Genomic DNA, 24,130 nt, shown 5'->3' with positions numbered 1-24,130 from the left:
CTTGACACTCCCACGGTGCACAGCGGCCACCTTTTGTCTCCTCCATCCCCGGAGGCCTAGCTCCTACCAGGTGGGCATCGCTCCCCTCTGTGTCCTTCCTCTGTGTCTCCAGAAGCTTCTTCCCATCCCTGCCCTGACCTCATCCCTTGGGCTGCTTCCTGACCCATTCAGAACCTCACCTGCTCTGACAAAGGATGCAGGATACATCCCAGGTGAGGGAAGAGTAAGTAGTGACTGGAAGAAAAGTGGGTGCAAGGTCTGGGTTCCCGGGTGAACAACAGGGAGGGAGGGGGAGCTTTGGTGTTGCCTGGACGCAGGCAGTGTCCAGCAGAAGGGCTGTGGGTGGCTTTCAGCCTCTGAGACCGATGAAGGGGTGTGTGTGTGTGTGTGTCTGTATGTGTGTGGAGGGCCCCTGGTCACCCCTAATTTGAGAAGAGCTTTATTAATGCAAACATGGAAGGAGCTGGTGAGGCGGCAACATCTATTGAACTCTGCCCCCACGGCGGGGGCAGGTTCAGAAAGAACTCAATCCCACTCGCAAAGCTTTGGGGTCTCTCTCTCCACCTGGTATCTCTCCAGATATCAGCAGCGACCACCGCCATTAGGTAAGGGGAGAGAGTCAATTAGTGAGAGGATTAATTACTCGGAGGCACGAGCCCCGTTTGTCTTCCTTACCGGGTGCGAGTGTGTTCAGACAGAGGAACATGGGCACGCACCCAAATACACATTGTTGTCACGCCGTCTTAGACGTTTTATTTATTTGCTGGATTCCTGCCCAGAGCCGCTCACACACTCTTCCACGGGCTCTGAGTCTCCCACCCAGCAGGCCGCCCCCTTTTCTCCTGCCTGTGATCGGCTGTCATAGCCGGGACACCCTTCGGTCCCCCCTAGGCGCCTGCAGACTCCTGGGCTCTGAGCCTCACTCACCCTGCCACCTTTTTTGGTCACAGGGTGCCTTACCGTTTCTTTTCCTCCATGCATTTCCCCCAGTATGTCTTTCCTTCTTTCATCCCTGCTTACTTTTCCACGGTCCTTCTCTTTTTCCCCTCTGGGCTTCTATTCCCCTCTTCACTGTTCCCCTGCCCTCATTTCTGTCTCTTTCTCTCTCTCTCCCTGTTCTGCCTTCTCCAGCTCACCCTGTCCATCCCAGGCTGTCCACGTCCTGTCTTTGCTCAGTGGGGCAGTGCTGAGATCACCACGCTCGACCTGGCTCCCCGCTTGCGTGCCCAGGGTGCCTCCAGCCCTCGTGGGAAGCCCAGTGTTGCTTACCCAGCCCGAGCACACACCATGAAGGCCCGGTCAGATGCTGCCCTTTCCCGGCCTTGAGGTCCCCCACCTCCCCTAACCTGGGTCTTGGAAATGTGGCCCAGAAGAAGTACACAAAGGCGCAGCAGGGTGACAAGCTCCCCAAACTTCTCATCTTCAGTAGTGCACCGACCCTGGAATTTCAGGGTTTCTTTCCCAGGAAGAAAGGAGGTAATTCCGACCCCCCCAACCCCACCCCACCCCACCCCCCCCCCCCACACACACACTTACTACGTGGTTCTGGGCAGATTGTGAAAAGAAAAACAAAAACTAAAGTGCTGCATGCAAATAGGTCATTTCCAGGAGAGCGTGTTGGAGTGAGACTAGGAGAGCGTGTTGGAGTGAGACTAAGGCAACCCAAAGCAGGAGCAAAGAAAGGAGACAGCGGGAGAGGTTGGATCAGATCCCCAACTCAGGGCAGCTTCCAGGACTGCACCAGTGGTGTCCTCTAGAGTCAGTACGGAGTTTGCTTGGCCTCCAGGACTATGAGGGTCTCAGCCGCGCTGGACTCACTCCCTCCTCCCTCTCCCTGGAAGGTGGTGGCCAGCACAGGGACCCAGTCTGCTCTGCTGCAGGCGCCCCGTTTCTCGGGCTCAACTCGGGTTTCTGGGGGCTGAGTGAGGAGGAAAGCGGCCAGGACGGTGGCCCGTGATTAGGACCAAAGGCAACCAACCAAGCTGGCCAACTCGGATCCTTGGGTCTCCCAAGCCCTGCATTGGGAAGGAGGTGATGTGGGGCTTGGAATCAAGGAAGAAACGGGGTGCAAGAGAGGGCACTTTCAGCACCCCAGCTGCAGGGTGGCTGGGAAGAACTGGCAGGACCCTCCCATCCCACATTCCTAGGACCAGGTCCCTCCTCTGGGGCTGGTCTTCAAGGAGATTCTCACAGGAGAAAGCTGTGTTGTGAATGCCCACTTCCTGGGCCCTGTGGGGCCTTTTCCAAGAGTGCCTGGGATGAGGTTCAGAGGATGCTGCGGCCGTTGAGCGATGACTGGGCAGCAAATTGCCCCCTGCAGCACCCGGGGCAGAATTTACACCCCCGGCAGCAGAGCGAGTGGTGTGCGTGGTTGTGGGTTCAGGAGATGTGGAGAGCTTTGGGTGGAAAGCGTTTGCGGACTTGAGGACAGGCAGTAAGGGCGGCAGGTGAGGGTGAGGAGAAGAGGCTGGGGCTCTTTGCCAAGCAGACAGGGGTTTAAAAGCAGAGCTGAGCTGACAGGCTTCGGAGGCTGCCAATTTGGAAAGCTGGGTCAGTTTTCTCGCCGTGTCTCTGGGATCAATTACATTTTAAAATAAAAGCTCAATGGAAATGGGGAGAAAACACATTAATTTACTGTACTGTTGCCTTCAAAGCTTTAAAACTGGACTTAATTTCTAGAATCAGGAGTCAGGAGGCCCGCCTTGAGTTGCTCCCCTGCTAGACTCCCAGGTTAGTTCCCCAGGACCTGTTTACTGAGTCATCTGGACACTGGGGCCAGAGAACCTGTCCCAGTCAGAGTCCTGTCCTCGCCCTCAGCTCCCCTAGCCGAGCGCAGGGAGGGACCCTCTGTCCCCCCACGTCGAGGTCCCTGCACCCCCAAACGGGGGCAGCAACGTCCTCCAGCCCATTCTAAAGGCGGCCGCGGCGGACCTTGGGCTCAGGAAGGGCCAGCAGCCGGGTCCAGCTGTCGCTCTGAAGGTCCCCACCAAACGCCCCCCACTCAACCCCGCGGTCCCTCTACTTTGCATGAGAAGGAGCCCAGCTGGGGCGGGGGCGGGGGCGAGCCACTCGGGACAGGATCCGCTATAGATTCCAGAAAGGGGCGGTTGACTTGAGCGCGCTGGTGGCGAGAAGCAAGACAGCTGGGGGTGTAGGGGAGGTGGGGAGAGCTGGGAGACGACTCAGAAGACACCCCCCGCCCCCCACCGCGGGCCTCACCCAGAGCAGCGGGCTGGGAAGGCGCCTCTGGGTCCGGGTGGAGGTGGCGAGGACCCCGGCCACGCAGCTCTTAGCGCCTCCCGGGGTCCCTGAGCACCGGGTACCACTCGGCTGGTTCCTGGAAATGCCCGGTCCGCGGCAGGAGCACAAAGCCAAGTCGCATCCCGAGAAACTGGCCTGCTGGGTTGGGGAACCGCGCGGCCCCTCCCCAGCTCCGCCCTGAACCCCGGCCTGGGAGAGATCCGCGGAGGGGGCTGTTGAGAGAGAGAGAAAGAGAGAAAACCAGCCCCAAAGCAGCCCTCCCGGCAGCGGGGAGCCAGAGCCCAGGTGTGTGTGGAGGGGGTGCGGAGACGGCGAAAGGGGCCTTGGATCCCGAGGTCCAAATGGGCGGAGCGCTAGAGAGGCGCACAGCCGGCCTTAGCTCGGTTTCCAACCGAAAGGTGTCGCGGGCGGCAAGACGAGGGGGCTGCCAGTGGGCCTCGGGGGGTGCGGGGACGTGCGGACGGAGGCTTAAGGATGGAAAGCAGTGTTGGCGGAGTCCTAAAACCCCAGTGTACTGAGCGCAAACCAAATTCGCTGTACCGGCTTCCCGGTTCGTTCGAAGAGGGTATTCCATTTGCAAAGAACTGAATTCCTTGCCTGTCCAGGTTCGTAACAATTGCGTTTCGGGGAGCATTTCCTCCAACTTAGCTGGGAGAGAGATGTCTGAACCCAGCCCCGCGTATGGGGTCAAAAGGCCATTCCCCAAATACCGGCCAGACCGGGCTGGCTGGCCGCCCGTCTTTATTGCCTTCTACACTTGAGTCGAATGCTCCTTCCTCACGCCCCTTCCAGGAAAAAAAAAAAAAAAAAATCAAACCGAGGAGCAAATGCGGGGCTTGCCCAGCCCTGCCACCTTCAGATTTCACTTCGGAAGAGATCCGGGTTAAGCATAGGAATGGTGCTGTCGAAACGAATTTGATATTTGGTGTGGGCCGCGGAACTAGAGTGATTCTTCGAGTCTGACTCTCAGGACCCAGATTCGGCCCGCACTTCCGGGAGATCCTGCCCCCCCCCCCGCCCCCGCGGGCAGTGGTCCCTAGTTTATACTCCAAGGAAAATGAGGAAGGAAGGCATGGGCTCCGTAAGACGCGAACTACCGGAGGCTGTGCTCTGCGCTTGTCTGCGGAAGCTGGCGCCAGCCTGGAGCCTGGAAAAGGGGAGACGGGAGGCCGGGCCGGTTCTCCACACACCCCCATCCTTCTCAGTCTCCGGGTGGAGTCCCCAGGACGTCGCCGTTCCCTCTGTCACTACCACCCCACCCCCGGCCGCCGCTATTGCCCCCACCGTTTCCCGCCTAGTCGTTTGTTTTCGTCTGTAAAAGGTGTCTCCGGATCACAGTTTTCTCACAACTTCTCGCCGGGGTTGCAACTCCTCACCCGAGGCGCTTCCCCACCCACTCCTTCCCCCCCTATCCCCGCCCGAGCCGCGCCTCCGGTCTTCCCCGCCCCCACCAGGGAAACCGCCGGAATCAACTTTCCAAGACGGCGCTGCGGGAAACAGACACCCAGATCTCCCAGAGCCCCGGAACCTGTGGACTTTGGATGGATTGGGGGAGGGGGGCACAGAAGGAGCGACCGGAGGAGATTTTGCTGCCAAACGCCCTCCCCTCTACGCCCCCAAAGACACGCGCGTTGCCCGGGGCAAACTTCTAGGCCAAGAAAGCAAGGGTGGCGGGCGGGAGGGACCCAGCACCCGCTGAATTGCAAAGCCAAACAGTGCACCTGGGCCGCCGAGGCTCCCGAAGCCAGCTGCACCCCAACCTCCAACAAGGCTCGATCTTGGGTACCACCCACCCTCAGGGCAGAAATCTGCCCTCCGCCTGCACCCACTCACGCGCGCTCTCAGTCTCTCCTACCGCAAGCGACACGGTACCGGAGCAGGAGGGGACCCGGGCACTTCGCTGCCCGCCGCCCGCACCGCGCGGGGCCGCAGTGGCCGCCGCCACTGATCCTCGAAACGCGGTCTCCCGGCACTCTCCCCAGCCGGGAGATGCAGGATGGTTTACAGAGGGACCGCGAGCCGCTGATTGGTCGCAGGCCGCCGTGACGTCGGCGGGCGCTGCATTAAGGCAAGGGGGCTTCCAGAGCCCAGCCAACAGCCGGGAGCAGTGACCGAGCCGCCGGAGCCAGGGAGAGACGCGCCGGGGCGGCGGACTGGGCCAGAAGACCAGGGGCAGAGGGACGCCTGTTCGGGGACAGCCGGCGACAGCGGCGGCCCAGCCCGAGCTGTTCCAGCCGCGCACAACTGTAGCCGCTGCACCAGGACGTTTTTGTTTTGGGGGGTTTTTTTTAAAGCTCTTCAAGCTACTCCCCCTCCCCCCGACTCCTCCCGCTGCAAAAGGAAAAAAAAAAGAGGAAGGAAAGAGGCTAGAAAGGAAACACAGATTTGCTACCCCAAAGAAAAACAGAGGGGGAAAGGAAAAGAGAAAAGTCCAGAGACTGTGGGGTTTGCACGGAGGCAGCCGGAGCGTGGGCCGAGCGATGTGGGGCTGCGCGCCCAGGCGGCCGCGAGTTGCGACTGGAGCCACGATGCACGGCCAGGCGCGGTGAGGAGCCGGACGGCACCCCCTCTCCGAAGGAGTCCAGGCGCGGGGAGGGCCGTCCCGCGGAGACGGAGGCCGCCCGGCAGGCCACCGGCCGAGGTGACGGGGCTGGGGCGGTGGGGAGCGCGCGCGCTCACCTGGTTGCGTCTGCGCGGAGTTGTCCGTCTCCGCTCTCGGTGGACAAGAGAACTCTTCAAAAGGGGGGAAACCTAAGCAACAACAACAATCGACAACAAGATCTTCCTCCCGTCCTCCCCTCCTCCCTCCCTCCCCGCCGCGGCCAGCCCCTTCTCCCTCCTCCCCCAGGCCCACCGCGGGCGCCCAGCGCGTCCCAACCCGCTGAGTGATGCCGGCAGTTTAGGATCCGAAGCTTCTCTATTCGCTTGGTTCTTTTCTTTATCGAAAGAGGAGGGGAAATTCCGGTGGCGGGCAACCCGGCACACACACACACACCCCCCGCCCTCCTACCCCGACAAGAGCAGATGCACTTTGCCTTCTGACAGCTCTACCTCAAGCCCGAGAGAACTCAGCGGCGCTTTCCCCGCAACCCCGGCCAGCCGCGTCGTCCTTCTCCGACTCCGGTGTGTTTATTTCCGTTCCCGTCGCCGTTCTCGGTGACCTTCACTCCTTCGCGGGCTCTGGGCTTGAAGAGTCGCTTAGCTCGCCCGCCTGAGACTCTTTTCCTCGCCCCGCGAGCTGCGGCGGCGCTACTGTGTCCCGGAGGCCCCGGGACTGCCCGGCTGCACACTTCTCCGAGGCGGCGACCCCCGCCCCACGCCCCCATCAACCTTCCTCCCTGTCTTTGATTTTCCGGTGCGGGTTTCGGTTTGCCCCGCCACGTGTGTCTCCCCTTTTGTGGAGGGGCTGGGGAGTTCCTGCCGGTCGTCTTCGTGAGTCATCCCCTCGGCTCTATCTTGCGATTCTCTTCTCCGGGCCTCACCCGACCAAACCAAAGACCATGGTGCACTGTGCCGGCTGCAAAAGGCCCATCCTGGACCGCTTCCTCTTGAACGTGCTGGACAGGGCCTGGCACGTCAAGTGCGTCCAGTGCTGTGAATGTAAATGCAACCTGACCGAGAAGTGCTTCTCCCGGGAAGGCAAGCTCTACTGCAAAAACGACTTCTTCCGGTGAGTACTTCTCTTGCGCGCCGCCTGGGCCGCTCCTTCCCCGCGGGCCCTTCCCAGCCGGCTTCAGATTAGAGGTCAGCGTGGCCCCTGCGACCCGCGTTGGGAGCTGCCTTTGGAGAGGGGCAGCCAAGTCCCCGGGGAAGGGGGGTGGGGGTGGGGGCTCCTGCCTCTTGGCCAGCTGGCGCGCGCCAAGGATGCAGCCTGCTTTCGCCCTGGAAATTGTGGGTCCGGGCTTGGCTGCACGTGCCTGGGAAGAAAGAGTCTGAACTCGCCTCGGAGCAAGAAGCCCCTCCTGGCTTCGAAGAAGGTAGCTCAGCCTCAGAAGGTGTAACCCAGGGTCCTACCTTTCCCCTGGCAGATCTGTCCAGCAACTGCATTCTCCCTGCCTCCCCACTTGACTCGTCCTCCAGATTGAGCTTAGAAGCCCGGGCTAAGCTGCGTCCCACTACCTTTCCCGTCCCTGAGAAGTCTTGGCGGGAACCGCCGAGCCTTTGGCATGGCGCGTCCAGTCGCCTGCGGTGGCAGCGGATGGGAAGAGCTAGGGCCTGGGGCCTATCTTGCATGGCCCGGGGTCTGCCTGACACCCGATGGGCCGACCTGGCCGCACTACTTGCACTGGTAGTATGTGAAGTGCCAGAGGCTGCAGCCTGCAAGACGACCTTCCCCGGCTGCCCGCGTGGCCAGCATGTTCGGCCTCCACGCAACGCCGACCTCGGCAGTGAGGCGCGGGCTCTGCTCGGAGCTCTTCTGGGCTCTGGCCGCCACTGCCCGCCACCTCCTTGCGGAAACCTGGGGGAAAGCGGAGACCGGGCTCGTTGGAGACGGAGAAGTCTCCCGACAACCCTGCTTCGTTTAGCATTTTAACTCACCATCCTGCCACCAAGTCCACACAACACACAAATCAACAGAACTGGAGCAAATTTGAATTGATATTCCCTTAGGTGGGTCTGAAATCTCTCAGCTTCCTTGGCTGACTTAGTCTTTGCTTTCCTCTGAGTTTGTGGTGACAGATCCAACTGGGGGACAGAGTAGGGGTTCGAAGCCGCCCAGGTGGCTTTGCCCAGAGGCCCAGGACGCGCTGTCCCGGTGCATCCCGGATGTGCGGCCCTCATGGCCGCAAACCACGGAGCAAAGCGTGGTCCGCTGGTATTGCCGAGAGGAAGCGCAGCCTGGGCCTCTGGGCCTTGGCCCGCGGTGCCCGTCCTCTGGCTACTGGCGAGAGCCGAGCGGGGCAACGGCGAGCACTGCAGGCTGCCAGTGGGCCCCAGAAGCCTGGCTCCGGCGAAGCGCATCCTGTTACCTAGAGCCGCGACGCGGTCTAGCTTGCACCGACCAGCCGGGTTTGGGCTGGAACGCGGCAGCGCCCGGTCTGTGGCCGTCCAGGCTCTCCGCGCTGTTTGTTTACCCGCGATGGGACGGGCCCTTGCCAGCCCCCAGCCTGTACGCGGGTTCTTTTTCGATGAGAGAGGCAATGCACAGAAAGCGGCGGTGCTTGGGCCGAGTTAGGATGGAGATCTAATTTGGTTTTCTGAATCTAATCGGAAAATAGGTGCCTGCCTGCCTCCCTGGGCGCTTTTTCCCTCTGGGACAACACGGGGCAGGAGGCTAGGGGTGGCGGCGGCTTAAGCTCCTTGCTCTCTCCTTGTAACCATGTGTATCTCCTCCCTGACTTTTCGCTGGTGCCCGCGCTCTCTCCTCCTGCATTCTGGCCTGCTTAATCGGCATTCTGCCTCTCTTCCTTTTTGGCTCTTTCTCTCTCTTTCTCACCACCCCCCCAACTATTCTTCCTCTACTGTCTCTATCGTCCTTCTCCTGCCCTTTGGCTTCCCTCGGCCCTCTCCCACCCGACCGCCCCCCGCCCCGCAGGTGTTTCGGTACCAAGTGCGCTGGCTGCGCGCAGGGCATCTCCCCTAGCGACCTGGTGCGAAGAGCGCGGAGCAAAGTGTTCCACCTGAACTGCTTCACCTGCATGATGTGTAACAAGCAGCTATCCACCGGCGAGGAGCTCTACATCATCGATGAGAACAAGTTTGTCTGCAAAGAGGATTACCTAAGCAACAGCAGCGTCGCCAAAGAGAACAGCCTCCACTCGGGTGAGGCCCTGATGCCTGGCTCCTTCCGGGCGCGTGGGTCTTGGGGGAGGAAGGGCCGCCACTGGCTGCTGCTCACCTGTCCCTTCCCTCTCCCCAGCCACCACGGGCAGTGACCCCAGTTTGTCCCCGGACTCCCAAGACCCGTCGCAGGACGACGCCAAGGACTCGGAGAGCGCCAACGTGTCGGACAAGGAAGGGGGCAGCAATGAGAACGACGACCAGAACCTGGGGGCCAAGCGGAGAGGGCCTCGCACCACCATCAAGGCCAAGCAGCTGGAGACGCTGAAGGCCGCCTTCGCCGCCACACCCAAGCCCACGCGCCACATCCGCGAGCAGCTGGCTCAGGAGACCGGCCTCAACATGCGTGTCATCCAGGTCAGGGCCCGAGCATGCCACTTAGTTCCCTCGAGGTGCAACCTGCAGGTTGAGCCGGGGGTGGGGAGCAGTTTTGAGGAGCAGAGTCCCTGGAGGCTGGCAGAGAGGAGGGGAGAGGCCCAGACACAGCCCTACCCGGCTCCGACTTTGAAGTCGCACCAGATGCCGCCTCCTCTTTCCGGTCCAACGCAGGTGATAGTGGTAACAAGGGAGAGAGATGGGGGAGCGGGGGGCATGGGGCGGGAGGAGGGGGCACCGTCAGGACGCGGCGATGAGAGTACCGACCTATTTTTCTGCCCTACCACCCCTATCCGGGAGGAGCCGAGCGGTCGCTGTGCATCCCGGGATTAATCCGTGGTCTCAATCCGTGGTCTCCCTCGGTGTCCCCGCCCCCAAATTTGTGGGTCTCTGGCTCCAGTTAAACCAGCCCCCCCCCCCCGCCCCGCCAGCACACCTCCCCTCCAAAGACAGGTGGGCCGTCCAGGTTTGAAGGGAAGGTGGTCGGGGCGGGAGTCAGCTCTGCCGCGGCCCTTCCTGAGTCGCCTGGGGATCGGAGGCGTCCATCCAGGCAGCTGCGCCGGTGCGCGCTGTGAGGTTTTGAACCTGCGTGTGGTTCGGCCCGAGTCCCGAGCCCAAGGTTAGGTGTCCGGTGACTGGCGGCTCTGCGAGGACATGGGGAGATGTGCCTAGGAGGTTTGTGCAGTAGGTGCACCATGCAGGCTGCTGTTCCGCGGAGACGCTCTGCTTCCGAGAGGCTGTGCGCTCTTGTGCGCAGGTGAAGGGGAGGTTGCTTGGCCATGTCTCTAACAGTGAGAGGCTGTGGACGAGTATGTTTGGGACTGGGAGATCGTGCGTGGGTGCGGAAAGGAGGCTGTGGGTTTTGGTGTCACTGTCTTCGGGAGACTTGAGTGTCGAAACAGGAGGCTGTTTGGATCTCTGTCACTATCATGAGGGGTGGGAGTGCGGGTGCTGCCAGGGTCCGTGAAAGGGAAGCCGTGTGTCTGACACTCTTGGGGAGGTGAAGCGCCTCCGCGCATACAAGCTGTAACTGTTTCGCTACGATTGTTAGAAACAACTCCAACTGTCTCCTGTTGGGCAGGGCGGCTTGCCCAGGTACCCCTGCCGGGAATCCTGTCCACCCTTGGCTCAAGGGCCACCCCGCGCGGTTCTACTCGAAGACCCCCCCCCCCCCAATATACAAGACACAAAGCAAATACAGCTGGGAATCCGGGAGGTGGAAGGGTGAGGGGCCAGGAGCGGCCGCACACCCGAAAAGTCGGTGGTAGGGTCTCCGGGGCCTCACCCCAAGGCGTCCGTGCTTCAGGTCTGGTTCCAGAACCGACGCTCCAAGGAACGGAGGATGAAGCAGCTGAGCGCGCTGGGCGCCCGGCGCCACGCCTTCTTCCGCAGTCCGCGCCGGATGCGGCCGCTCGTGGACCGTTTGGAGCCGGGCGAGCTCCTTCCCAACGGGCCCTTCTCCTTCTACGGAGGTGGGTGCGCGGCCCGGGGGCAGGGCGCGGGCAGGCCGGGTTTCGTTTCGTTGGAAGCGGGCGGCAGCGCGGAGGCGCTTCTGGCTTTCTGCAGGAGAAGCGGAGAGGGCGGGAGAGAGGGGTGGAGGCTGGGGAGGAAATGAGGGGAGGCAGTGAGACCGGATCGCCTTCCCGGTCCTGAATGAGGCCGGTGGGCAGGGAGGGAGCAGCTCCCGCGTTTGCACCCGGGCCGCCTCCGTGCGCCCGGCCGGGAACGGGAGCCCGGCGAATGGAGAGCCCCGGCGTTGCCCTCCCCAGGCCCGCTAGCGCGCCTTCCCGCCCGGTCACCCCCGCCTCACCCGGGACCCCGCCCTGACGTCCCCTCTCCCCGCCGCCACCGCAGATTACCAGAGCGACTACTACGGGCCCGGAGGCAACTACGACTTCTTTCCGCAAGGCCCCCCGTCCTCGCAGGCTCAGACGCCGGTGGACCTGCCCTTCGTACCGTCGTCCGGGCCTTCCGGGACACCCCTGGGTGGCCTGGAGCACCCGCTGCCCGGCCACCACCCGTCGAGTGAGGCGCAGCGGTTCACCGACATCCTGGCGCATCCTCCCGGGGACTCACCCAGCCCCGAGCCCAGCCTGCCCGGTCCTCTCCACTCCATGTCGGCCGAGGTCTTCGGGCCCAGCCCACCCTTCTCGTCGCTGTCGGTCAACGGCGGGGCGAGCTATGGGAACCACCTGTCTCACCCCCCAGAAATGAACGAGGCGGCCGTGTGGTAGCGGAGTCGCGCACGGCCCGCGGAGCTCGCGGCTGTACAGAAATGAACCTTCTATTTAAGAAAAACAGGAAAAAAAAAAAAACAAACAAAAAAACAAAATCACACACAAAACAGAAAAGCAAGTCATCCCCCGCCCCTCCTGCCTCCAGCCTCGGGGACCATTTTCCGTCTGGGGAGACCGGATGGGAACGGGGGACGCGAAATAGGATCCGGATCCGCCTGGAGGTAGGACCGGGATCCGAGCGCTGGCTGGCAAGGTGCAGAACTCGGGCACCCGCGGGGAATCCAGACCTCTCCCCACCTCCCACTGGACCCGGATCCTGGGACCGACGCTTCCGGAGTGAGCTTGGGGTCGGTGGGCCGCGGAAAGACAGCCGCGGGGGCGGTCAGCCAGGGAGGTGACGCCCGGAGCCGCGGGGAGGGAGGCTGCGCCCGAAGCCAGTTGAGCTGGGCGAAGTGGCCGGGGGGCGCTCCGGGCCGGCCACGAGACATCTCAGGCTCTGAGACATCTATTAGAGTTGTCTCAGAGTTCAGCAACAGCGACCACAAACTCTTAGAGCTTCAGAAACGCCGACCTGCTGTGCATCAGGTGGGACTATATATATATATTTTTTGTCTATCTGGGATTTTTGGTTTTTTTTGTTTTTGCCAAAATTGCAAAATTCTAAATGTAAAGCCCTCAGTATCAACTCTTCTACCTTCACAAAGCTCTACACACACAGATACATGCAGACACACTCGATAGGATGGTCTCCAGCCAGACCTCTTAGTAATATGACTTGAACATCAGCTGTACAAGAGAAGTATTCTACCTTTACAAACACACACACAAAATTTAAGAAAAAAAGACTATTGAACTAAAAACAGTCAACTGTTTACGTATAATGTTAAATTCAGGAGTTCAGTGTTTTACTAATATATTCTGTTTTGAAACCTCTTGTTCAAAACAAAATGTTTTGAGCAATCAACCAAAATTGTTCATTTTCTTTTCCTGTAGATGTTCTGATTTGCAGGGCTCACAGCTCACTGTGCTGGTATGTAAAAAGGTGTTGTTTACACAAGGCAAAGAGAAAACATGATATTCAGACACTTGCCAAATAGAGTAATTATAGCACAAATACTGTAAAGGTGCCTGGCACCACAACCTGAGAAAGTGTTAAAAAAAAGTGTTACAAGGTTTAAAAAAAAAAACATCTTTGCTAATTTTTAGTCCTGTTGAACATTCATGGAATTGTTAATATGACTTATATAGACCCACACAGGTTTTATTTTTGTGTCTTTAAAATAAAAGTCCAGAATATTTAAATTTTATGGTCAAATATGCAGTCAACAGCTGCTACTTTTTTTCTTTATAAATTAAATTTCTCATATGTCTTTTATTGTTCTGATAAACCTAAGCTTGTGTGACCTCCAGTGCATATTAGACCATTCACTGTATGAAAGGAAACATGTTGAATAAATTTGTGAGTTTTTAATAAAAATAGAAAATCTGATGTTTAGATAATCGGTGTGTTATTTTATGTTTTGACAACTAGAATTGATCTGTGATGGGGAGTGGAATGATCGCTCAGAAACCAGGAGAGAGAGAGACAGGACCAGGGCAGGGTTTTTACCTTGACTGTGGTTGAACCCCCTCGCTAATGCCAGCCAAGCTTTTCTCTGTGCCTTCCTTCTGTTAGTAACTACAGATTTGCATTCTGTGAATTTTAATGGATACAGTTGAAGATATGTCTGTTGATAAGTTAATATAGAATTGGAAATAGAAATCAAATCCATGGCTAAAAATGAGTGGTCTCAGTCTGTGATTAAGCGTGAGACCCCATGCACTCTCTCCTTTTCCCCTCTAAACAGGCAAAACCTGACTTGTGAATGTCAGTTACCTGTAAATAGGTGGTTAGAGGTGGTACTTTTCTGTTTCATTTCCCATAGATAATCCTGCTTTCTAATTTGGTGGTTTGAAAGATAACATAAAACGAAGGTACAGCACAGCTAGAAATGAAATACTTTAATCCCTTTCACAGAACTGATATGAAACAGTTGTTTTATAGTATTTGTTTCATTTGAAGTTCCCCAGAAGGAAAACTGTTTTGCTTGGCACAAGATACATATTACTTTCTCTGAAAGATGAGCAAAAAAAACCAATACAGAAATCAAATTTCAACGGAGAGTTGCCAATAGGTTCTGAAAAGTAGTTCAACCTCTTCCAAGCCTTCATTAAACATGGAAGGAATTTAAATATTTTATCTGCTGTGAAATACGTGTGTGTGTTTTACTATCAGACACTACTTAGAGTTCCAGAATTTCTTTTCCATTATCACCTAGATTTCAGTCTGGATTCTTTAGTTCCTTATTAAAAAGAAAAAGAAACAAAGGTTTTACTTGAAATGGTGTGCAATTTCCAGTGTTTTCATATTTTGTTAAGACACAACCAAGTGTATCTTTCTTGCTAAGAAGGCTTTAAAATAAGCCATATTTCACTGCATCCACATGACAGCTTATCCAAGGAGGAGGACTATCGGGGTGGAATCTGACAGTGTTCTTTCAGAAATCCAAATTTATGAAATACTAGGAAGACTTTTGAAACTCCTAGCCTCTGCATGCAGCACATTCCTTTATCTACTTTGTATGCAATCACTGGATCGCCTTGTTTTTGCCCTTTTAGCATTTATATACATTAAATCATAGCCAACTTATTCATTATAGCCAGCCTCCTTTAAAGACATTCATTTAACTGAACGTATGCTCATTGGGAAGCTGCATTTTCCTATCAAGCCTGCTGAATTATTTAGCAGTTTCATTGTGGAATCCGGTACTTGATAAGAAGCATTTTAGAGTTGGTGCTCTGGGTGGACGCAATTCTTCTCTCTATGACTCCGTGAATCCCAGCAGCAGCTTAGTCTTCCCACTGGGTGCTGTATCCAGAACCCTAAAGGAGACCCTGGACAGGTGGCAAAGTTTAGCAGTCAAATTTGGAGCCGCGTGAGAGGGGGAGGTCTAGGAATGTCAAGGATTGTTCTCATGCCCATCAGAGCTGTGCCCCCCACCTCTGGCTCTGAGGTGCAGAGGAGCCCAGCACCATCCCCAGCGTGTTAGGATGCCTTAAAGGCAGGAGGGTAGTGCCGGGAGGTCCCCTTCCGCCCTGAGAGCTGAGAGCGCAGTCTCTTCTTCCTGGGCTTGGCAGCCTGGTTTCTCCCCGCGGCCATCTTAGAGCTGCCACCTCTGGCCACCTGTCCTCAGGGTTCCAGCCTGCCCTGGGCGAGGGAGGCAAAGCTCACCCACCTCTCTTTTCCAGAATGGAGGCAAGTGGGAACTGCTTTGGGATGAGATGAGGCAGGGGAGGAATATTGGACAGGCACTGGCAGGGGCCTGGGGCCCTTGAGAGTATCTGAGAAGAGAGAAGGGTAAGCACCTGGTTTCCCTAAACTCTTGAGCTCCTGGAAGAGATATCTGATTGGGACAATGGGGTAGGGGTGGTATCCAATGTCACCCTTGCCTATCGTCTGCTTTTCCTACACCTGTCTGCCACTTTGCCGCTCTGAGGCAGTAGGCAGAGGAGCCGTGAACTGGGAGATCCTTTGACCTTCTCCAGACAGGATTGTTCTTTTGGGAGCACGCTCTCATTCCCTTGCCCGTCCTCATCTCTTTTGCTCACATCACTAGGATTTACATTTACTAGCCAGGGTTTACATTTCTTCTAAGAGGTAGAGTCTTTAAAAATAGCCCCTCCCATAGTCCATCTTCCATCTCCCCTCCCACCCCTGTCAGGAAACCCCTCCTCCCTTCTCAGGAAACCAGAATCAAGTCAGGAGGGCCCCCCCTGAGCGAGACTTTTAGAAGGTTGCTGCCTTGTGCATCTCCATCTCTCAGCGGCATCTCAAGTCTTAGGACTTCTTTCCTCCACTCCTGGAGTCCCCTCCCTATCCTCAGGATGGGGGTAGGATGGCAGGGGAAACATTTTGGGGGCCCTGAGGTATGTGAACAGGAGTAGGGTGGTCTTGATTTCTTCCTCAAAAGGCTTCCCAAGTCAGTGGGCACCTGGCCAGGAACCAAAGAGTGGGAGAGCAGACGTTTTCTGCCCAGAATTATCCAGCAGTGTCCTGTTTGCATGACAGCTTAGACGTGGTCTCTGCCTTGATTCACCTCCTCCCTCCTCCCTTTCTCTCCCTCACCTTTTTTTTTTTTCTTAACCCCAAGACCAAGTTTCTGAGCTTTATCAGTGTCCCAAATAGGAAGGGAAGAGGACTGGGGGAAATAATTTCCTAAATGTGGGGTGAGGGGAAACATTTTTGTCCTTCAAAGCCCAGGGCGATGGCTGGCCCAGCCCACTGAGTATGCTTTTGCTCTGGAGGCCCCAGATGCAGGCGCCAGACTGCAATTAAAGGGGATATGTTATTTGTGTTTTTGCTTTAAAGCTGTTTTCTAGACTGAATTCTATTGCAGGTGATAAAAAGCAGTTCTCCTTGCCTCAGTGCCTTGCCTAGGGTGCTCCCATCCTAGGCTGGAGTTCCTTCCCTTCAGAGTCTGTGAATGTCTACCCTGAGGGCTGTCCTTCTTAGGAAGCAGCGGACATGGGACAAGTGGCCTTTTATTGTTCTTGACGCTGGTGGCATATGAAGACCAGGGAAGTCAAGGACCCACACTTCCCTTGGGTTACATGGGAGACACTGGAGAATTGGGGGCTCCCCAAGCTGTTCAGCTGTGGGATCCAAATGGCCCGGGCTGCTTCTAGGAAGGGCAGGAGGCCACCCCTAACCCTGTTTTCTGGATCCATTTGAGGCAGTTTCTATTTAGGAGCTTCAAGGTCTTTACAGGTAACCTCAAACAGACACTATAAGGAGAGACCACTTTGTTCTTCCCTGATGATCCCTTTTTCCAGCTTCTGTTTACATGTTTGTTTGCCCTCCTCCGCTGATCACCACCAGGGGAGAATCTAACTTACTATCTTTGTATCTCATTTAGCAGTGCCTGCCACATAGCGGGCAGTCAGGGAATGCATGATGAAGGAAAGTGCATATAAACGGACTGTATTTTTCTATGTACCTGGGTGCAGTTAAATTGATCCTATTGGGTCTTTATATTTTGAGTCCATCTCTGCCCCTCTAACTGTTGATTTGAGTTTTTCCCCACTTGTGCACCAGTTTCAAGTGTATGCCCTCATCTTTGAATAGCAAGGTTATCAATCCTGATGGGTATGCAGTAGAGTAATCCTCACGCCGCCCCCTTTTCCCTGCACAGACAAGGCTACTTGGAAAAGTTATAGAATTGATCTTTATTTATGCACAGCCATAGCACTTTCTGTAATAATTATTCCTATTAATAAAGATGCCAGCAGTCCACCGCACACTTAACACCTGCCCATCCCTTACGTAGGATTTCCAAATCAGGACTACCGCTGGGCCAGAAGCGTGTGCCGAGCCCCAGACTCCTCCAAATTGTGAAATGCCAAACCTGCTCTGGATCCCAGTCTGTGCTTGCCCTAAAGTACACGTGAGGCTCGAGACGCTTACCCTTTACTCCTCCTGTTTTCCAAATGAGTCACCGCAGGTCATGGCTACACTACACTTTATTCCCAAGTAAATCTCGGACAAATCTCGAGGCATACTTTACGCAAGAGGACGCGAGCCGCGCTTCACAGAGTCTCGGCTCTGGGCCAGCGGCAGCCACGTGCCCTTGCGCGCTCCCGCGCGGCCCAACCCCTCCCCTCCCCCCGCCCCTCGGCGCAGGCGCACACGCACACGCGTCAGCCTTCCGGGCGCGTGCGCCTCCGTCCTAGCAACGCCCGTAGTGACGCAAGCCCCGCCCCCTCCCGGGAGCCTCCCGGAAGTTGGCGACCCGGAGCCGGGCGCGCAACTCGGCGCTTCCCTGACGGTTCGCGGGGATCCGTCTCTCAGGAGAGAGGACTTGGCAGGGGGAGAGCAACGTTCAGGAGCGCGGCGCCGGGCGAGGCCTTGGTGACCATGGCGGGACCGCAGTCTCTGGCGCTGCAGCTGGAGCAGTTGTTGAACCCGCGACCGCGCGAAGCGGATCCTGAGGCCGAGCCGGAGGAGGGTGAGGCCTGACGGGGGCAAGGCCACGTGCGGAGCGGCGGGCCCGGCCCCGGGAGGACTTGGGCGGTGCGTGAGGAGCCGGCAGCGGGGCCTTGCCGCCCAGCCTACCTTCCTTTCCCCCTGCGCGGAGGAAAACTCCTTCCCGGGAAGGGGGACCCCCGGGACTCGGGGAGGAGAGGGTCGGGATTCTCCTGACGCGCTTTCTGGACTTGGTGCTCGGGTGGGCGGGGCTCCCGGAGCACAGATTTGGGTTAACTGTTGATCCAGGGCTGTGGCGGACAGCCAGGTTGGCCTCGGATTGGTAGTCATCTTTCGGGATGCCCTTACTGGCATCGCATTAGAAATGAGGAGAAGGAAGTTTAATTCTATGAAAAAAAAAACAAACTGCCTACCTCTGATAACTTACTTGGAGGATTGAAGGAAGAAGTAGGCGTTCGTGGTGCCCCTTAAGCCTTTTCAGGCCTCAACACGCTTGCTTAGTGGTTGACGAATAAGGCTGCCGTTCTGTAAGCTGCTGTTCAATGTCTAGTTGAGAGTAATCCTGCTTTAGGCTTGAGTCCGAGAAGTGCGAGGAAGGGAGAATACAGAGGGATAAATATGAGTGCTGGACCGTTTCTTAGGAATAATCAGTTGAAGGAACTGAGGTTGTTTAGCCTGGATAAGCAAAGAAAACTCCCGAGGGATGGGCTGGAGTAGGATACAACATGATGATGGCTGACGAAATGTCTGAGTGACTGTCGCATGTGGAGGAGGAATTTAGACTTAGTTTTCTATGTTCCAAGGCCTGGAAATACATCTTTCTAGTAGATGCAGAGAGTCAGCTTTCTGTTCAGGAATAGCAGCAAGGTAGTAAGTGGTCTGGAGATAGTGAGGTCCCTGTTCTCAGAAGTTGGTGGGGATTTTGCAGAGGACGTTCAAGCATGAATTTAAAGGGTTGAACAGGGTTGCCCTTAAAGTTGGTTCTAACTAGGAGGTTCTGATTACTTTTTCCCCTCCCCCCACAGCCACTGCTGCCAAAGTGATTGACAGGTTTGATGAAGGGGAAGATGGGGAAGGTGATTATCAGGCGGTGGGTAGCATTCGAAAGCTGGCATCAGCCTCCCTCTTGGACACAGACAAGAGATATTCTGGCAAGACCACGTCTAGAAAAGCTTGGAAGGAAGACCAGTGGGAGCAGCCTCCGTCAGGCTCATCTGGTGAGTAGACCTATTTGCATGTCTTTCCTAATTTTGGGGGATTAAAATCTTTTTTTTTTTTTTTTTTGTGATCTCTGCACAGCCAGTCTGGATGCCCCACCTACTGTCATTGATTCGGCATTAGAAATGGCCCTCTGAAGTACTTAATTTCACTTTGTAAGGAATCTAAAGCCTAGAGCTATTAAGTTGCTCTATTCCTAATGTTTACACTAATGGTTCACCCTGAAATGGAGTGACAGAGAAGGCCTTCTATATTTAGATTTTGGAGAGGGCTATGTGTTGGGCTTCCCAGGTGGTGCTAGTAGTAAAGAATCCGCCTGCCAATGCAGGAGACGTAAGAGATGTGGGTTTGATTCCTGGATCAGGAAGATCCCTGGAGAAGGACATGACAACCCACTCTGGTATTCTTGCCTGGAGAATCCAGTGGAATGAGGAGCCTGGCAGGCTGTGTATAGTCCATGGAGTCACACAGAGTAGGACATGACTAAAGCAACTTAGCACACATGCACACACGATGTGTTGGAAAAAGCATTGTGTCTGATGAGCATGCTACTCATAGATTTTCCTTTGGTTTGTCAAGTCTTGCATTGAGTCACTGGATAATATTAATTCGTGACACTCATTTCTTTGCCGTTGTAAAATTTTCATAACCCTTCCCTGTTCCCTGCAAGATTTAGGAGGATGTGGGCTTATAGTTTTAAAGATTGTGAGTTTCTCTGAGTGGAAGAAGGGGGCTGGATATGGTGATTCGTGAGTGGATGCTATTTGTTTTCCTGTAGAGAAGTCAGAGGGACCATGTTGAGAACCCACAGATAATGTGAAAGAAATAATCAGACATGCTCTGATATCCCTGATTTAAGCCTTGAAACAGTTCTGGGTACACGATCATCTTGTTTAATCTTCCCAGCAGCCCTGTGAGGTTGCTACTGTTTATCCCCATTTTGCAGATAAGGAAGTTGAGGGGCTTATTTGTTACGTAACTTGCGCAAGGTCGTATATCTAGTAAGTGCAGCCCAGAACTCAAATAAGGCAGTCTGACTCTAAGTTCTATGCTTTAAACTACTAGCATACATGTAAAGAACTTAAAGAATTATTTCTCTTTATTGTTTGGAACTGTATAGTTTTGACAGTCTTCTGTGTCTTGAGTCTATGTATCAAAGTATATCTGATATTCACTTAAAGAAGTACTTAAGACCTATTATGTTTTCATAAAATCTTTGTTTTATGAAGAAAGTTGTTGGTAACAGGCCCCTGTGCAGTTATGCTTCCCGTATGTGGGATCTTTGTGTTCTGCACTGGAAGAGATTGGATGATCAATGATGACACATAAAGACCTGTAAGTATCAGAAGTAAAAGTAATTTTTTCTATAATTTCTATAATATAATTCAGATTTTTCTATAAGTAAAATCAGAAGCCATAACTAATATTCTGTATACTGAAGGATCAAGTTTAGACACCTTCCCATGGAAGACAAAACCCCTCCTGGCGGGACTTCTCTGGAGGTCCAGTGGTTAAGACTGCGCTGCTGTTGCAGGGGGCACGGGTTGGATCCCTGGTCAGGGAACTAGCATACTGCATGCGTTTGTGCTAAGTTGCTTTAGTTGTGTCTGATTCTGTGCGACCCTATAGACTGTAGCTTTCTCTGTCAGTGGGATTCTCCAGTCAAGAATACTGAAGTGGGTTGCCATGTCCTCCAGGGGATCTTCCCAACCCAGGGATCGTACCCATGTCTTTTACCTCTCCTGCATTTGGCTGACGGGTTCTTTACCACTAATACCACCTGCGAAGCCCTGTATGCTGCATGGCATGGCCTAAAATTAAAAAAAAAAACAAACCTTGAATAACTCTCTGGGCTCATAACCCAGCATTCTACACCTCAATGTACTTTTTTTTTTAAATTTATTTATTTTTGGCTGTGCTGGGTCCATGTTGCTTCATGTAGACTTTCTTTAGTTGCAGTGCATGGACTTCTCATTGTGGTGGCATCTCTAGTTGCAGAGCAAGCTCTCCAATGCACGGGCTTCAGTAGTTGTGGCGCACAGGCTTAGTTGCCTCTTGCACCAAACAGCATGTGGAATCTTCTGAACCAGGGATCGAACGCTTATCCCCTGCATTGGCAGGCAGACTTGCAAGCAGTGGATCCCCGTAGAATTCCCTCAGTACACTTTTGTGTGCTGGACCTTTGTTTCTGCTGCTTTTCCTTTCCTTCCCTTTTCTCTGTCTGATGAGCTGCTATTTATGCTTAATAAGTAAAACTATAAGGTATCTTTCACCTGAAGCCATCTCTCACTGTACTAACGACCCTGCAGTGTGGTTGTTGGTTGTGTGTATCTACCACTCCTAGCAGACTGTGAACCCCTCCCCACAGATACTACATTCTATTTGTCAGTCTCTAGTATTTATCCAAGGCTGGTTCATAATAAAGTATTTAATAATAAGCATCACTAGTGTGATAGGGATTGTGCTATTGAGTTGCATTGAGTACGGTAATACTTGTGTTGTTTTTTTTGGACAGGTGCCATAATCCTTTAGGGAATTGAAAGATATGGCCAAGTATTTGTTTCAAGTTTTTCCTTTTCCCTCCCTTGTTTAGATAAAGAAATATCTGATGAGGACAGGTCTGCAGATGGAGATTCAGAGGACCTGGGCCTGGAGGAGTCTGATGAGGAAGCCATGAGTGCTGAGGATCAGGAGGGCGGGGACGAAGGGGACAGCAGCCTGGCCTGGAAGAAGAGGAGTGGGAGCCACTCACGGACGTCATCGGGCTTCAGTGTCCAGAGCATCAGTGACTTTGAAAAATTTACTGAGGGAATGGATGACCTTGGTAGCAGTGAGGAGGAAGAGGACGACGAGGAGGAGAGTGGTTTGGAAGAAGGGGAAGGTGAGGAAGACTTTGAAGATGTGAGTGAGGAAGACAAGGCCGAAGACAGGGCCAGTGAGGACGACGGGGTGGTGATGACCTTCTCTGAGGCCAAAGTTTCTGAGGAGGTGGAGAAAGGCCGAGCTGTGAAGAATCAGATAGGTTTGTATGTATGCTATTTGCTTATTTTTCAGAGTGTCTGCATTTGCTCTCCATTTTGTTTGTCTGTTTTAGGCAGTTTGCTGTCTCCCGTGTATGTGTGTGTGTATGAGTCACTCAGTCGTGTCCAACTCTTTGCGACCCTATTGACCGTAGCCTGCCAGGCCCCTCTGTCCATGGAATTCTGCAGGCAAAAATACTGGAGTGGGTAGCTGTTTCCTTCTCCAGGGGATCTTCCCGACCCAGGGACCCAACCCACGTCTCTTGCTCTGCAGGCAGATTCTTTACCGACTGCGCCACCAGGGAAGCCCTTGCTCTCTCCTGTGTCTTGTGTCCTGCCAGTTCCTTGGTGACGTGCCCCACTTACCTAGAGGCCTAAAGCACCATTCCCCTGTGCTTGACCCACCCCTGCTCCCCTCACCTGGTTCACTGGCTCTGCCCTAGTACTTCGGGCAGCTGAGGAAGGTTGAGGAGGAGAGCATCTTCTCTTGTTGGGCTGTAGCATCCTTTCTCTAATGTAGCAAGTCAAGATACTGGATTTATCCAGATATCTCATGCGTCCAGATACTGGATTTATTTCCTGTAATAAATAGAGCGTTCCATGGTGTGAAACTGTGATAAAGCCGTGCTGCTTAGAGGCTGTTTTGATTTCCGGTCCCTCCCCTACTCCTCACCTCAGGAAGATTTTATAACTGAGAAATGCAATTCTATTTTCTGTCTCAGCACTGTGGGACCAGCTCTTGGAAGGAAGGATAAAGCTGCAAAAGGCTCTGCTGACCACCAATCAGCTTCCTCAACCAGATGTTTTCCCTGTCTTCAAGGACAAAGGTGGCCCAGAATTTGCCAGCGCCCTGAAAAACAGTAAGAGTACTCACGCTGCACTGGGATGCTCAGAACCCCGGGGGTTCATTGGGATCTACTGGGATTGTATTCACAGCACCACGGAGTTGAGAAGACTTGGCTTTAGTGATGATAGAAGATAGTGATTTTTAACTTAAAAGAGATGGCAGTATAACCCTTTTGTCAAATTAAGGCAACTTTGATCAAGACAGATGGAGTTCTGTCTATTCTTATTTCTACCCCTGATCTCACATGCCCTCCCCCTCCCCTTGGTTTTGAGTTACTTTTTAAAAATTTTATTTTAAAACCTTTAGGTTTTTTGTTTTTCTAAATATTTATTTATTTGACCATGCTGGGTCTTAGTTGGGACACTCAGGATCTTTGATCTTTGTTGCACAATGCTGGGTTCTTTAGTAGTGGCATGAGAACTCTTGGCTGCAGCCTGTGGGATCCAGTTCCCTGACCAGGGCTCGGACCTGTGGACCCTGCACTGGGAGTATGGAGTCTTAGCCACCAAACCTTGAGGGAAGTCCCTGAGTTACTCTTTTAATGCTCGGAGAGAACCCGCTAGTACAAAACGAAAGGGAGACAGTAAATAACTAAACTCAGTTGGTTTAAGTTGTATATCATGTGCTTAAAGGATGCCTTGCTTTGTTGGGCAGTTTCTAGAACAACATTCAGAGATGACCTTACTTCTGTCTTCCTCTGAGTTGCATAGAGTGAGGAGAAGGTGAGGACCGCAGGAGGAGGAAAAAGTTATGAAGGAGAACTGCTGGTCTGTGAAGTCCCAGAATTTTAGGAAAGAAAAGGAATTTCGTAATTATTTTCCAGATGAGAGAACCAAAGCTCAGAGAGAATGAGTCGCCCATAGTTACATAGCTGGATCCCGCCTTGCAGAAACAGACTCCTCCTGCCTTTCTGCCTTCTGATCTAGGAGCTGCCTGCTGTGTGCCCGTGTGCCCAGCGGCACTGAGGACTGGGGCTGAGGGAGGCGCGGGGTACTGGGATTACCATCCCTTGTTTGCAGGCTGAGACTTAGTGGGTTTTTTTTTTTTTTTTTAATATTGATTTATTTGGCTGTGCTGGGTCTTAGTTGTGGCATGCAGGATTTTTGGTAGTGGCATGTAAGATCTTTACTTGGGGCATGCGAACTATTAGTTGTGGCATGTGAAATCTAGTTCCCTGACCAGAGATTGAACCTGGGCCCACTGCATTGGGAGGACGGGGTCTGAGCCACGGAACCACCAGGGAAGTCTTGAGGCATACTGTTGTCATTTGCTCTTTCAAGCTTGTTTTTATAATATCAAGGAGTTTGAATGAGAAGGTTGCTGAGGAGGACATCTGATTTGGTATCTGCCTCTTGGTAGAATCACCTTA

At 54.2% G+C, this 24,130-nt stretch overlaps 2 protein-coding genes across 4 annotated transcripts; both read left to right on the top strand.

The window, feature by feature from the left end:
- The first annotated feature begins 5,665 nt into the window (after positions 1-5,665).
- LOC122449902 (LIM/homeobox protein Lhx1) lies at positions 5,666-11,710 on the top strand. 3 transcript variants are annotated; one of them, XM_043482008.1, is made up of 6 exons: positions 5,666-5,806; positions 6,307-6,931; positions 8,798-9,024; positions 9,122-9,399; positions 10,724-10,889; positions 11,272-11,710. In XM_043482008.1, exons 2-6 carry the CDS (start codon positions 6,762-6,764, stop codon positions 11,649-11,651), a joined length of 1,221 nt encoding a protein of 406 aa, XP_043337943.1. In that variant the 5' UTR covers positions 5,666-5,806; positions 6,307-6,761; the 3' UTR covers positions 11,652-11,710. The 3 variants fall into 3 exon arrangements, with proteins under 3 accessions (XP_043337943.1, XP_043337934.1, XP_043337926.1); XM_043481999.1 differs by having other exon boundaries at positions 5,780-5,902; XM_043481991.1 differs by lacking the exon at positions 5,666-5,806 and having other exon boundaries at positions 6,152-6,931.
- A 5,734-nt stretch (positions 11,711-17,444) lies between these two features.
- Positions 17,445-22,996, top strand: LOC122449934 (protein AATF-like). Its single transcript, XM_043482060.1, has 4 exons — positions 17,445-17,698; positions 18,702-18,893; positions 21,488-21,916; positions 22,637-22,996. The coding sequence occupies exons 1-4, from the start codon at positions 17,608-17,610 to the stop codon at positions 22,894-22,896; spliced, it is 972 nt and encodes a 323-aa protein (XP_043337995.1). The 5' UTR covers positions 17,445-17,607; the 3' UTR covers positions 22,897-22,996.
- The last annotated feature ends 1,134 nt before the right edge of the window (positions 22,997-24,130 follow it).

Source organism: Cervus canadensis, chromosome 1 (assembly GCF_019320065.1).
Source record: "Cervus canadensis isolate Bull #8, Minnesota chromosome 1, ASM1932006v1, whole genome shotgun sequence".
NCBI classification, from domain to species: Eukaryota; Metazoa; Chordata; class Mammalia; order Artiodactyla; family Cervidae; genus Cervus; species Cervus canadensis.
The sequence above is the reverse complement of the archived record's forward strand: the minus strand, read 5'-3'. Positions and strand labels throughout refer to the sequence as shown.

Coding starts and splice junctions, on each gene's coding strand:
- LOC122449902 (XM_043482008.1), top strand. CDS start 6,762: ATGGTGCACTGTGCCGGCTGCAAAAGGCCCATCCTGGACCGCTTCCTC. Junction 9,025..9,121: donor AGAGAACAGCCTCCACTCGG/GTGAGGCCCTGA, acceptor CCCTCTCCCCAG/CCACCACGGGCAGTGACCCC. Junction 10,890..11,271: donor GCCCTTCTCCTTCTACGGAG/GTGGGTGCGCGG, acceptor CCGCCACCGCAG/ATTACCAGAGCGACTACTAC.
- LOC122449934 (XM_043482060.1), top strand. CDS start 17,608: ATGGCGGGACCGCAGTCTCTGGCGCTGCAGCTGGAGCAGTTGTTGAAC. Junction 18,894..21,487: donor GCCTCCGTCAGGCTCATCTG/GTGAGTAGACCT, acceptor TCCCTTGTTTAG/ATAAAGAAATATCTGATGAG. Junction 21,917..22,636: donor AGCTGTGAAGAATCAGATAG/GTTTGTATGTAT, acceptor TTTCTGTCTCAG/CACTGTGGGACCAGCTCTTG.